Genomic DNA, 15,317 nt, shown 5'->3' with positions numbered 1-15,317 from the left:
GTCATCCTCCAACTCGTCATTTAGTATGCTAAAGAAGTTATTTTATTATAACAAAATAATTCCATTTGGTGTGTAATTGACTATACTTACCAATAAAAAGTTAATTTAGTAGTGTAAAATAATTTTTTCCAATGTATTAACTTTGAGAAATACAAAAGTTAGATTGTCTAATATATCTCAAAATGGATTTGATTTAGAGAAAAAAGTATACATTTTTAAGGTATCATTTATCATTGATCATTAATAATTATTAATTTTTTATAAAAAGTAATTAAAATGAATGATAATAATATAATAATTGTGTATAAATCTTTACATTAACAATAATAAATATTACACTCATTAACTTATGGTTAAAAGTACCAAAATAGTAAACACCTTAATAGAGTGAGATCCTAGAACGATCAAAAGGTTAAGAGTTCGATTCCTGAGAATGACACTTGTTGAGTGTGTTAATCATGCACTGCACTCTGAAAGTGATTAGTTTCCTATCAAAAGATAAAAGAATACTCTTGTTAGTACAAAAAAAACACCTTAATGAAAAAAGGAAGGGGGATAATTTAATACATAAGATTTTATCTTCAAAATCATAATTATCTAAAACATGTGAAAATTATGTCAATCTTATTTTATTATTAGTTTTTTTTGTTAAACCATGTTGCTAGTCAAATAATCAATTTTTAATCTGAATCTATGAATTTGAATATTAAGTTACAATTTCTTATATACGAAAATGACAATTTTGTCCTTATTTTTTTTAAATGTTATATGCGTACACCGCTTATATCATTTCCATGGGTAAATTTCTTTGTTGTAAAATTGTGGATCAAGTAGTCTTATTTGGGCCGAGGCTGGTGCCGTTTCTTCATTGAGGTGGGCAGCAGAATTTTCATATAATCCGAAGAACAAAGCAGATCAAAGATCTGGTCCCAAAAACAAGAATAACAATGAATAAGATGGAAACTGAAAAAAGAAAAAGTAAAGTATAGACTAGGACCACTAATATAGCAACAAAGTCATAAAGAGGGCATTAATTCCTCCATGGTCCATTATTTGTGAAGGTTATACTATTTTAGTTCAATCCTAAAGAAAAACTAATGGAGCCTGCTACTACCCTTTTGAAAAAAGGGAACAAAACTTGGAAACAGAGAAAACCATGTTGCAGCTTGAAAGGCATGAGTACAATTTTTTTCTTTAAAAAAGCAAATCAAACTTACAATTGAACTCATCAGTTATTTAATTAAGCACTATGTGATTTGGTTGATTATGTATGATTGTGGTTTTCACTTCGAAAATTAATAAAAATAAATAAAAGAACAAAAACTAGCCGCAGCATTCGACCAACCCAATATGGAAAGGTTCCATATTTAGAATGCACCACAACCTGCATTAGTTTTCATTAATTTATAGGAGTTCTTTATATGAAAATGCTGCTTGCTTCCCTTCTAAATATAGAGAGACAAAAGACTATGGTAATTGAATAATGATATTGAATAATAACAGATAAACACCACATAGAGATAAGTCACATTTCTAAGGTTATCTTCTATTTCCAGAATAGTATCTTGCTTGTTCATTTGTAATTACTAAAAGTATACTGGCAAGGTTTTCAAGCAATAAACTCTAATAGGAAGAAGATAAGAGCGACCAAATAGGCAAATAACATTAGCCATGGATCAATGTCCATTAATGTTGTTTATGGAAAACTTATCTAGTATCACACATCACTATAAGCAATTCATACCCAAATATGATAATTCGTAAAATAAATTAATAGGAAAATTAAATTTAGAGGTATACTCATGCAATGTATGACCAAACAGACAATAAAAACCGAACCGATGAGTATCCACCCAAACCGAACCCAAATTTAACGGGGAAAACCCGATGTGATTGGGTTCGGGTTTTACCCCGGGTTTAAATTTCGGGTTCGTGTTTGGTATAGCAAAGACCCTAACCCGAAGTAAGGTAATTCAATTTAAAATTGAAATTTGTATCATTTGCCAATTGCTTTTAATTTCTAATTTTACTTTACATACTATTGGATCTTCAAACATAACAGAAATGAAATAATACAAGAGAAAATAGAAATGTTAGAGAAAAATTACACGAAAATAATATCATATTTTTCTTAATACTTTATCATTTTCGAGTTTTTTTCCGAATTCGGGGATGATATTTTTATTTTCAACCCCATTGAGTTCGGGTTCAAATTTTGAATTTCAGGTTTGGGTATGTGCAAACCCGACCTCGACCCACGCGTTGCCATTCCTAAACGCATCAGTAGTATTATCTCCAAGATTAAAAAAACTTAAAGAAGTGGTAGATACACATAAATGAATAAGGACAAATGCAGATTGAGAGATTGCACCTCAGAATTGATAAAGCTCATTGTGTTGAACAAACAAGCATGGACATTTTAGGAAGTACATGTTTCAAAATCAGATGAATAATTAATATTAACATAACAGGTTGAAACAAATATATACAAAAATCACTCAATTTGTCTAAGTGATGCTAATTCGAGAGAGGTAGCTAGATTATCAGAAAGATCAAAAATTTAAAAGTTTGATTTTTTATAACGACATTGATTAGAAGTGGTAGCTAATGAAAAAAATACTTTTGGTATTATAAAAAATAATTCAAAATAAATATCAACTTGATTTTCCTATAGCAATAAAAGACTACATAAAAAAAGATGGCAATGAATAAAAACGATCACCGACAATGGCCAAAATACTACTATCACCATCTATTTAAGTTTCATGAAATTAAAGATGAAAATTACGATGATGATGCATTAAAAGAAACATGAACATCAACACAGTTATCTTCATTTCTCTGAATATCATTGTTGCTGCTGCTATTAATGTTGAACGAGTTGTTAATGCCATCACCATCGCCATCTTCACTGCCACCATTATTGTTTCCAATTTGACGAATACCATTTTCTGATTTCTTCCTTGAAGTGTTCTTATTGTTGTGCATCCAAACTTTGAAGACCCCTCTAGGGACACCAATCTCATTACAAAACTCTTGAACAGATCCACTATCACCTTTCTGCATTCTCCAACCCAATTTCTCAGAGAAGCCATACATCTTCTCTTTCTGCTCCTGGTTGAACTTGGTCCTGTACCTCTTCTTACAGCCCAGGTTAATTGTCTCAGTCTTAAGCACCAATGAAGAAGAATGAAAGTTTCTGTTTTGATGGTCAATAGAATAAGCATTATTGTTGTTGTTGTTGCCAAATGCTAAGAGCATGTGGGGTGCTGGGTATGAAGGTGGCAAGTGAGAGAGTGGTGGTGGTGATGATGGTGTTGATGAAATGGGGCTATAACTGTGGCTTGGGCTAGAACTGAGGCTTGGGCTAGTGCTTGGGGTCATGGCACGGTGGGGGATAAGTTGTGGTAGTGGTTGCTGTAGTGGTGGAACGGTGGGTGTGACGGAAGAAGGGGTGGTGGAGTAGAAGCAAGTGAGGAAAGTGGGAGTGTTGGGTGGTGGTTCTCGAGGGTCATGGCGGTGGAAGTTACGGTGGCAGCCACATGCAGCGCATTTAAGAGAGCGGGGGTCAGTGGGGTTGGTGGAGGATGAAGGCATGAATTCGCCGCAGCCGTCTAGTGCATGGCCGCCTATGCTGGCAGCATGGTTTTTAAGACATGCTTTGTAGGAAACCACCGTGGATGACGGCGGAGGGACGATGGTGGTGGTGGTGGAGTGGGGTTTGAGTGCGGCGTTGATAAAAGATAAGGACTTGGGTTTGGTGGGTGGGGTTTGAGTATCTGTGCCTATGGTTTGGGACAAGTCCATTTTTTTCTTCTCAAGTGGGATTAGGGTTTTTGGAACAAGGTTAAAGAAATATTTAGAAGATGAGGTTGTAGTTAAAAATGGGGAAGGAATCAAAATTAAACAAAGAAAAAAAAAGAGGTAGATAGAAAATGGTTTGGAATAAGAAAGAGAGTGATGATAATTATGCAACTAGAGGAGGTGATGATGATAATGATGACAAGTGATGACAAAATCTGAGGTTTAAATGGGTTTTGTGAGGAGAAAAGAGATACAGAGAGTTCCCAAAATCTCAACCATTAACCACAAATCCATAATAAATAAGATAAAACAAATAGAGAATTACAAAAATATTCTTTATGGGGAAAATATAATAAAGTTGCAAACCAGTTTAAATGTCAATGATTTCTCGATTATAAGAGATTAGGAAAATGATAGTGTATGCTATTTTTTTAAAACCTTTTTGTCACATGTATGTAATAAAGAGAGTGATAATGTGTTTTAGGAAGTATGATTTTCATAGTTTATCTTATTTGTTGTAACTTTTAGCATTAATATTCAAGTGATATTCTCTTATATATATAATATTATTTTATTTCAGAATATGAAATATTTCGAATTCAATATCAATTAACACTCGTATCAATATTCCATCTCAATTGAATGTAGTAATGGAATAAATAAAGGAAAATCAGTATAATTTTTTTATAAAATAATTAAAAATACCAATATACAGATTACATCCCTATTATAGTTACATATTTTTATTTGTTTTATAAACAGTTGCAGATATATTTATTCATATATTTTTATTTTATTAAATAATACTCTAAATTCACTATATTTTCAAATAATTTAGATTAGATATTTTCTTTAACAATAACATGTGTTAGTTGGTGACAATAAATTAGTCTGAAAATATTGGGCAAGAATATATTGGATGAGGTCACTGATTCACACAAGATGCAGTGTCTCCTGCAGATGAGTCTTAAAGGACAATGCCCAGGTGGTGCTAACTTATTGCATGTACCCTAAGGACATTTCAGTCCCAGCTGGGTCCAGCTCACTCCACTGCAAAATGCAAACACACCAATTCTGGGTTTCTCAATCTCTCCTATCATAAATATACTAGTAGGAGACCCGTGCGTTCGCACGGGTAATAATATATATTGCACGAATTTAATTAAAAATTGATTACATAATTTGTTAAATAAAACGTTATTGAGAATTACCTAGTAAGACATTTGTAGTAATCCATTTTTAATGTTAAGATAGTGAGAGAATGAAATGATTTTGAACTTGTAATGTTAAAAAAAGGAAATGTGTTAGGAAAAGTTGAATGAATTTAGATGGAAAATAAGATAATATTTGTTAACTTGAGAATGTGACTAAATATCTTATTGTTGATGTAAAGTTGTTGTTCAGTGAGATGAAATCGAATCTATTATTAAAAAAAATGTAATAATTCGAAAAAATATTTCAAACATAATGTAAAATAATTAATATAATACATGTTACAAATTTTGGAAAACTTCTTTATAAACGACATGAGCATCAGACATATCAACTTCATCTGAACTCAAGTATTTTTTTCATCCCCGTAAGTATACATTAGAATAGTTATTAGGGGAGGGATCCACTTACTCAAAGAGTAATTTTTTTAAACTTACTCCTCATCCTATCTATCACTTCTAGGTATATCTAATGGTTTGACTTTGAATTAGTGAGTATATTTAAACCATTATATGTCCATATTATTAATGGATACTTTTGGAGTAAGTGGATCTCCACCTCTTTGTAGAATACCTAATACATATTTTGCAAAACTTATTTATAGACCATATTTGTTGTTGTATTTAGTGGTTTACCATCATGTCAGGTACAAATATATTCAATTTTTTGTTGCTTTGAACTCTTGAAACAACCACATGACCATAACTCAAAATTGGTTTAAGTAAATACAACTTCACACTTTCTAATGATTGACCTTGAGATTCATTGATTGTCATAGTGTATAACACAATTATAAGGAATCGTCTTCTGAATAGTATAAAACGTCATAGAAATTAGGATGTTGACATTGATAACTGATGAATATAAATGATATTTCAATGTTTTTTATAGATATGATTTGTGCCTCAAGTACATGGTTCGTCATCTTAGTAACCACCAATCTTTTAAAATTGATTACCATGATATAAATTTTAACTCATTCATCTATAAATTGATAATATAGTTATTATGACAGAGGAAGTTAAATATATTGTAAAACAAATAAGAAGGTCATACTAATCATTATGTTATTGTTTCGTACTTATTCAACTTCAAAGAACATTTAACGTATTGAAATGTATGTTATGATATGTATGTTATGATGTTTGTTATGAAATTTATTAGAAAAGTGATATGATAGAATATTAGAGTTGATTATTTAGATTTATTAAATACTGATATTATAAGAACAATTCTCATTGTGAGATGATGATCCTTATGTAGTCATCATCATTTTAGGATTTATTTATTTTCTTTAAATAGTGTTTATCAATAAATGAAATATGAATATTTTCTTCTAGTATTATTTCTTTCTTTAAAAGTAGAATAATTGGAGTCCAATTCAAGAATTTGTTCCCTATCAAACACATTGTAGGTTATAGCATAAGGATAATGAATATACACTGAATTTAATAGCAAGTTCAGGAACAACATTTCAAATCCTAAAAGTTGAACCGTTTATATTCCGAATTAGAATACTGTTGCATTTGATATGTGAGTGTAGTCTTTCAAAAAGGCAAATGTTTTCAACATTAAAGTTTAGTTAGCTATTTACAAAATTTGACTTATTGAACATACAATAGATAATATACAATACACACATTGTATATATACTTATTGTGGTTGATTAATATTAAGATCAACCATATCAATTCAAAATCTAAACACCATAATTGTAAGACCATACTGCAAATGTTTATAAAAAGTATATATAATGAGTTATTCACATATACAATTGTATAATATATATACAATAGGTCATACACAATACATAAATTGCATATACAATTGTTTATTGAATTTTATGAGATAAAATCAACATCAACAACGCAATTATTTAAAATATAAGTGTAACACCATAATAGAAAAATGTATCTGACTAACATTTCATCTACCAAAATATATAACAGACAACAAATACTAAAACTTTTTATAATTTTTATCGCAACATTATAACTTAGTATTTCACTAATAAAAAGGAATTTAAAATTTCAGAGATACGCATCTTGGGAAAATATTATATAGTCGGAAACATTACCGGAATCTCAAAATACCAAACGACTTTGGTTGTCTTTTGATAGCTTGTACTGGTTTTATGCTTCCTAAATGCAAATATAGAACTTAAATATGGAGTTCAAGAGAAGAGAGTTCATTTAAACATTTATTATTACCTTACAGTCCATCAATATTATTTACAGATGTTCTGGTTTAGGTGTTAATTGCACATACCAAATTTTATTAACTCTAACAGCAAGCTTCAAGAGGTATTTTGAATCACAAAATGTATACTCATGCAGGATAATTCTATTAACATTATGTATGTTAATTCTTTTAAGATTAATATATACTCACAAAATTGAAGAAAAAACATTAAGTTAACAAAATAATGGTATTACAGTAAAATTAAGCTACCATGTGGAAAAAAATTAATATGAGTAATATATGCTAATAAAATTGAAGTCAAACTACCAAATAATATGACTAATATCCGCTTATATTAAGCCCATTTTTTCAGAGGTGAGCTAATAATTAAACTGACCACATAATATAAACACCTTTTTATTTATTTTTGATGATATGACTTTTTGGATAAAACTCAAACATATCAAGTAAATGTGGGGGACATGCAACTAAAATGAATAGGAAAATATAATTATAACTCATATTTCAAACGTTATTAATAATGTAGAGATGGTTTCCAGCTTGCAGAATCTCATATTAAAAAATGGAAAACCAAACGGTGATACACCTCCAATGACAAACTTAAACCAAATAAAAGCAAAAGTACCACATTTTAAGAAGACCCATTTTAGTATTAACATGTAATAGTCAAGATATGCTGACAAAAGTATTATTAGTTACAACACAATGACAGAATTGTACAAATAATATTGAATATAATAGTAAAGAGTTATACACATTGGGTTAATACTATTTTCATCCCACTAATATTGAAGGCAATATTAAATAGTCAACTTCATAAATCTTAGGCTCCACGAAAATTCCACATCCCCTCACTGAAACTCACAACTCAGTAAAAAAAGGTAGGCAAAATGATTTTATAATCGACGAAGAAATAAAAATGCAATATCATATATATCAAATATATATCACAAAGAAAACTTGCAGATGCAACAAATAATGTTGTATATCAGTAGTGAAGTCAACAGTGTCATAAGAATATTAAAGGCTTCATTTTAGAGTTAACAATGTCATAAAAATCTTTACTTTACCAAAAAAATACATAAATGTAAATTGCAAACCCTCAAAAAATATAAAAGGCTGTATTTTTTATGAAAACAATTAAAAAATGTAAACTTAAACCCCAAAGAAAGTAGTAAAGATCCTATTTTAGATGAGTAGAAAACTGAAAGTCGTTTCTGAAATGGTTGTTAAGAAAATAATAATAATAAATGCCTCATTTTAAACAAAAATAATAGCAAAAAATGTAAAGTGAAACACAAAGAAGGAGAAATGCAGTATTTTTTCCAGAAAATATATAAATGTAAACTCCAAACTCCTAAACCGTAGAAAAAACAATTTTTTTATGAAAAAATTACAAAAAATGTAAACTTGAAACCCAGGGAAAGCGGAAACAAACATTAGCAATAGTAAAGTAAAAAAATCAACTCATACACATGATATAAAAACTGGATAATGTATAGTAAAGTGTATTAAGAGACTTACAAAATGATATTTGGGGTCCAAGAATGGCTACCACCACCAAGTGATCCATATAAAGATGAGGTCAAAGAAAAGTTCCTAAGATGAGGAGGTTCATCTTGTTGGAGGTGATGGATATTATTAGATTCCATAATGATAAATTTATTATAAGGTTTTAAAAGGGAAAGGAAAAGGGATTTGAAAATCTCCTCATCCTCTTGACCTCTTCTTAATCACTTTTCCTTTAAATCAACAACATCCTTGTACTTCAACTTGATTAGCCTTCACTCTTTTCTCCATTTCCATTTATTTAATCACTTTTAAAGACTTGCTAGGTTTGCCAAACCAAGTCATGTAAGGGATCTTTTCAGGAAAACCAAAAAACAAACAAAAAAGTTTTCTCTCTTTCCTTTCTTAAAACTCCCATGGCTTCCTCTTCTTGGAAAAACAAAATAGAGTGAGTAAGACCAAGAAGTTTGAAGTAAGGTGTAATGAGTAAAAAAAATGTTACCTTGTTAGTAAGAAATATCAAGTCTTTGGATGAAAAAAAAAATTGAGGAAGAAGAAGGAATGATGAAGAAAGAAGTAGGAAAAAATAGAGGAGAAGATAGAGAGAAATGAAGTGATTAAATATGGGTGTACCGTAAGAAAATGGGAATTTTGAAATGGTTGGAGTGAAGTAGAGATTCTACATTGAGATAAAAGAGAGAGAGAAAAACAAAAGATTATAAAATTTGAAAAAAAACAAAAGTTTCTTTGCAAGCATTATTTCCCGTCCATCAAACATTAAAAAATATTATACATAAAAAACAAAAGATTCTTTGCACCAACCATTAATTCACCTCCAGGAAGCATTAAAAAATAATATACATTTAGTAATAAAGAATTGGCAAAGCAAAACTGAAGTGAATTGGCAAAGTAAATGTAAAGACAGAAATGCCCATTTATAATCCAAGTGTCAGTAATGTAAGATGTCTATAATGGTAATAACGCCAGCCCCTTGTATTCTTATATAGATAGTCGATAAATATAAATGCTATAAAATCTAAGTAGTTCATTAAACCTGAAGATGTCATATACAGGTTATAACTGGTTAGATTGGACAATATTATAATATCATATATAATTATATATATACTCATATATTATATAATTAATTAAAATATGTGAATAAGATATTTATCAATATCATGTTTTACATAATATATATACATAAATTAAAATAAAAGTGCATCAACTAACTTTAAGTCTTACATAATTATAATTATAAATCAAAATACAATTATCTCATATAGAGATTAAACATTCTAATTTATCCAAGTATCATTTTCTTCATTAGATCCTAAATTGACATTGTTGGTTAGAGATGTATTTTGAGTGTAACCATCTACATCTTGAGGAAAAGAGTCCAAATTAAGCTCTCCATCAATAGTAATATTTCGTCTTTCAACCATACCTACAAATTAGAATATACATTAGATTATTTTGCATAATAATTAGAAAATTGTTGCACATTATAATATGTTCAAAATAAACCTTTATCATCATTTGTTAAATCAAGTATTGGATTTGATAAATCATAATAGAACATTTTTTCTATTTCATCATAATCAATCAATGAAGCTTCTTCTAAAACTCAATATTCTCCATACTCTCATAGTAAATGGGATCAAGTGTTATTCTTTTATTAATCGCCTTATAATTAGAACAAATATGATATATCAATACAAAATAAAGTTAAGTAACAAACATTAAAAATTAAGTTAAAAACAAACCTATCTTTTAAGCCCAAGTTATAGTGTACATAGACTAAATCATTCAATCTTTTATGCTCTAATTTATTCCTATTCTTTGTGTATATTCTTTCAAATACACTCCAATTTCTTTCACAAGCAGAAGAAAATGTCGTTTGACTCAAAATATTAATAGCTAATTGGAATACCATAGGAGCACTAAATCCAAATTGAGACTACCATTGATCTAAAAAGCATCACAAAATTAGTACTTTAGTAGGCCATTAAAGTGTTACAATCTTACACAATATTTCAATAAATTGACAAATTAAAATCTTACTTGATTGCAAATGTTTAACTGTTTCAATTGCCATTGTGTTGCAAAAACTCCCAACTTTATAATGACAAATGCAAATTTGTTTGAAAAACTCAATCTTGCTTGTGGTAACCATGCTAACAAAAACCATTATTATACACAAACTTTGTTATATCAGAGGCAATCATAGCTAAGGTACTCACATGCTCCATTTTACCAATGTCTCCTAGAATCAAATTTAAATAATGTGCAGTACAAGGAGACCAAAATATAAATGGAAACTTCTCACTTAACATAGCCCTTGCGGCTTTATAATTTGCAGCATTGTTGGTAACCAAGTGTACAACATTGGTTACTCCAACAAACTCAACGAACTCAATAAACAAATTACAAAGTGTTCCAGCATCTTTAACAACATTAGATGCATCAACATATCTCACAAAACTTATTCCTTTTTGAGAATAGACAAGAAAATTGATAAGCTACCTATTTCTTTGGTCCTGTCAACCATCAACCATGATGGTATAACCAATTACTTTCTAAAAATTCCTAAAATTCTCAACTAATAACTCAACCTCTTTCTTCAGTTCATGCAAAAAATTAGATCTAATGGCACAATAACTAGGACCAATTGCGGCAATTGCATCTATCATGGGTTGATAATAAACTAAATTTGAACAGTTGAATGGGATACAACATTCATAAAAGAATCGAGGAACTGTCAAATCAGTCTTATGAATATCATCCTTACCTGAAAAGCCCATTCTGATTGAGGGTTGAGCTCTTGGCTTACTTCTTGGAGCAAAGCCTAAAGTGTTTGTCTTACCCTTGGCTTTAGTTGGTATTAGTGGATTCAAATTTCCTTCATGTTGTATAACATTTTCCTCATCTAAATCTTTTTCCCTTCGAATTTGATTAGTTCATCGTTTTCTACTGCCACTAACTTGATTGAAGTGTTCCTTTAATCAATGTTTAACTTCAAAAAGGACTGAAAGACAAGGTAGAACATCTTCCTTTTCTCTAGCAAGATGTTGTTTAATTCGATGTATTTCTCCATCCTTGTAACACTTCGAACAATACAAACATTTTATACTTTTCTTTCCATCAACATCTTGCACTAATTGGCAATGGTCCCATGTTGAGTGATATTTTGCTCTAACAGATTGAGTAGTAGGAGTTACTACTTGAGTTGTATTTGGAGAGCTTGTAGATGATGTCATATATGAAATAATAAACATTTACCAAATTAACGTAAACAATATTAGTACGAAGAGATGAATAAAATATTAATACAATGTAAAAAGTGATTACTTTATTAAACAATACATAGAAGTTAGAATAACAGTTACTACTACAAAAGATTAGTGCAAATTAAATTGACAACTCCTTTCAACCTCGTGCATAAAAATTCAATTGAACTTGACTAAATGAACAATGAAATAAAACAAACATTAGATAGATTGAAAATTATTGATGGGTGGGTGCTTTTGATATGATTCTTACATGATTTTTATTGAACATAGCTCACAAGAAGCACTTGACCGAAAGAAAACCACACATGACCGGGGAAATCATACCTTGACCGAGGGAAATGCAAACATGACCGAAGCAGGCAACGCACAAGACCGATGCACAAGAAGCATATATGACCGAGACACGCACAAGGCTCTCATGCATCATATGCATCACATTGGCGCCTATGGCGCATACGGGTTAAACATTGACCGAGACAAATGTGACACATACAAGCCAATCCTAACCATGAAGCACAAGGACAAGGCCATGGGCTATGACACACCAAAACTGATCATGGTGTAGAAAATCAAAGCTATGGGCCATGGTGCACCAAACCTGACCGTGGTGCAGAAAAACAAGGCCATGGGCCATAACGCATCAGAATCATCTCTGGTGCATATCAACAGGACCATGAGTCATAAAATTCCAAAATTCTAATTCCTTTTGTTTCTCCTCTTTTGTTAGTTAAAGTAGTTAAGTTAGTTAGGAATCATTCTTCTTATTGGTTGATACTTACTCTTTAAGCAACCAATCAAGAAAATAGAAATGCATTACACTAAATTCCGCAATATGGTATCAGAGCATTCATTCTGAATGCTCTGCCTCTTCTCAATAGACCAAGAATTCTGGTCATTCCTCTCCTCCAATGCCTTCATATCAGAAGCCTCTTTCTTCTCTAACAACAACAACGCAATGGCAGAAGGCCGAAGTCAAGACACTGAAATACAAGCTATTAGCAACACCAATCATATGCAAAGAAATCCTTACTATCTGCACCCTAGAGAGAGCCCAGGGGAAGTCTTGGTTACACCTCCAATGGATGGGAGCAACTACCACACTTGGAGCATATCAATGAAGAGGGCATTTTGCTCCAAGAACAAATACAAGTTTATTGATGGAACCATATCATCATAGGGTCCAAAAGATCCTAATTTTGACATGTGGGAACGATGCAATACTATGGTGATCTCTTGGATCACAAGATGTCTATCACCTCAGATATCACAAAGCACCATTTATATAGACAATGCACAAGAATTGTGGGAGGACCTGAAACAAAGATACTCAAAGGGCGATTATTTTAGAATGTCAGATGTATTACAAGAGCTTCATTCAATTAAGCAAGGTGATAGAGGAATATCAGGCTACCATACTCACTTAGACCTATTGCATCGTGTATGTGTGAGATCAAATGTAGATGTGGTTTGCTTGGCTCAATAAATGATCAACGTGAGACAAAATATGTGATTTGTTTTTTGAAGGGCTTAAATGATGATTTTAGCACCGCAAGAGTACAAATTCTAATGATGGAGCCACTCCCTTCGATGAATAAAGCATTCTCGCTAGTCCTTCAACAAGAAAGGCAACTTCTTGGCTCAACTTATTTGAATCTTAAGATTCTATTCAATGTAGTTAGCAACAAACCACAAGTGACTCAGGAGAATCAGGCACAATCATGGAGGCCAAGAAACACCTTTGGAAGATCAAACCCTGCATCAAACAGAGGCAGGGGCAATGCAAGGTCATATGGAGGCACTAAAGCAAACATAGTCAAAATGTGCTCATTCTATGGTAGAGAGAGGCACACAGTTGAAACATGCTACTTCAAGCATGGTTTTCCACCAAACATGCAACAAAATAGGACCAAGCCACCCACAACATCAATCAACACTACCACAAAGGATGAAGGGAATGAGCAGGAAAAAGGCACCATGAGCTTCAACTTCGGGCCCAAGCAATATGCACAATTAGCTTCTCTATTCAAAAGCATAGAAGCTAGAAACTCTTAGCACAATGTGAATCAATTGAGCATAAACTCAATGCCAGCTAGTGACTCAAACTCAGAACCTGTGAATCAGAAACGGGAAATCACAGGTAAATTTTCAACTTGGATTCTTGACACATGGACCATTGATCATGTTTTCCCCAACCTGATGGAATTTGATGTTTTTCAATCCATCAAGCCTATTGTGATCAATCTGCCAAATGGTGCAACCACCTTGGTAAAATTTTCTGGGACCATTTGTCTGTCAAATTCTCTTATATTGCATAATGTGCTGTACATACTAGATTTCAAGTTCAATCTCATTTCAGTGTACAAACTAACCAACTCTATGCATTATACACTAACCTTTGATGACTCGAAATGTTCTATTCAGGATATGACTACCTCGATGATGATTGGACATGCTGGGTTAAAAATAATATATATGTTCTTAGAAAAGATTTTGAGAAATGCATAGCTAATAAGCACAATGTCAATATCATATGAAAGCTGACAATTTTGACTTGTGGCACTATAGATTAGGCCATCCTTCGCATGATGTATTGAATTTTGTTTGTAAGATTTATGACTATGTTAAATTTGATTCATCAAAGATTTGTGATTTTGCCATCTAGGAAAACAAGATAAGTTACCTTTTCCTAATAACATGAATAAGAGCATGCATACTTTTGACATTGTTCATATTGATATATGGGGCCCTTTGGCCATTTCTTGCATACATAGGCACACATATTTTCTAAGTATTGTTGATGATTATTCTAGGCATACCTGGTTATTTTTGATGAAATCTAAGGCTAAGTTTAGAGGGCTAGTACAGGACTTTGTTAAAATGGTCAGAACTTAATTCCTTAAGCAAATAAAGATTGTTAGGATCGATAATAGAGTTGAATTCAAAATGCCTGCCTTCTTTAAGAAACATGGCATGATCCACCAAACCACGTGTGTCGAAACTCCCCAACAGACTGTTGTTGAGAGGAAGCATAAACATATAATGAATGTAACAAGAACCATCCTTTTCCAATCTAGGCTCCCTAAGAGCTTCTGGTGCTATGTTGTCCTACATGCTAGCTACTTAATATATAGGTTGCCTAGTCATGTCTTAGATAACAAAACTCCATATGAGCTTCTCTATGACAAGCAGCCAAACCTACTTGAGACCAAGGTGTTTGGGTGTCTGTGCTATGCCTCCGCCCTAGTCCAACAAAGGACTAAACTTGACTCTAGGGCCAATAAGTGTATCTTTCTTAGC

At 31.6% G+C, this 15,317-nt stretch overlaps 1 protein-coding gene across 1 annotated transcript; it reads right to left on the bottom strand.

Annotated features, from left to right (window-relative positions):
* Positions 2,680–4,036, bottom strand: LOC109332357 (zinc-finger homeodomain protein 11-like). The gene has a single exon (XM_019567311.1). It carries the CDS (start codon positions 3,805–3,807, stop codon positions 2,785–2,787), a length of 1,023 nt encoding a protein of 340 aa, XP_019422856.1. The 5' UTR covers positions 3,808–4,036; the 3' UTR covers positions 2,680–2,784.

Source organism: Lupinus angustifolius, chromosome LG18, assembly GCF_001865875.1.
Source record: "Lupinus angustifolius cultivar Tanjil chromosome LG18, LupAngTanjil_v1.0, whole genome shotgun sequence".
Classification (NCBI taxonomy): Eukaryota; Viridiplantae; Streptophyta; class Magnoliopsida; order Fabales; family Fabaceae; genus Lupinus; species Lupinus angustifolius.
This window is presented reverse-complemented; position numbering and strand designations above follow the sequence as displayed.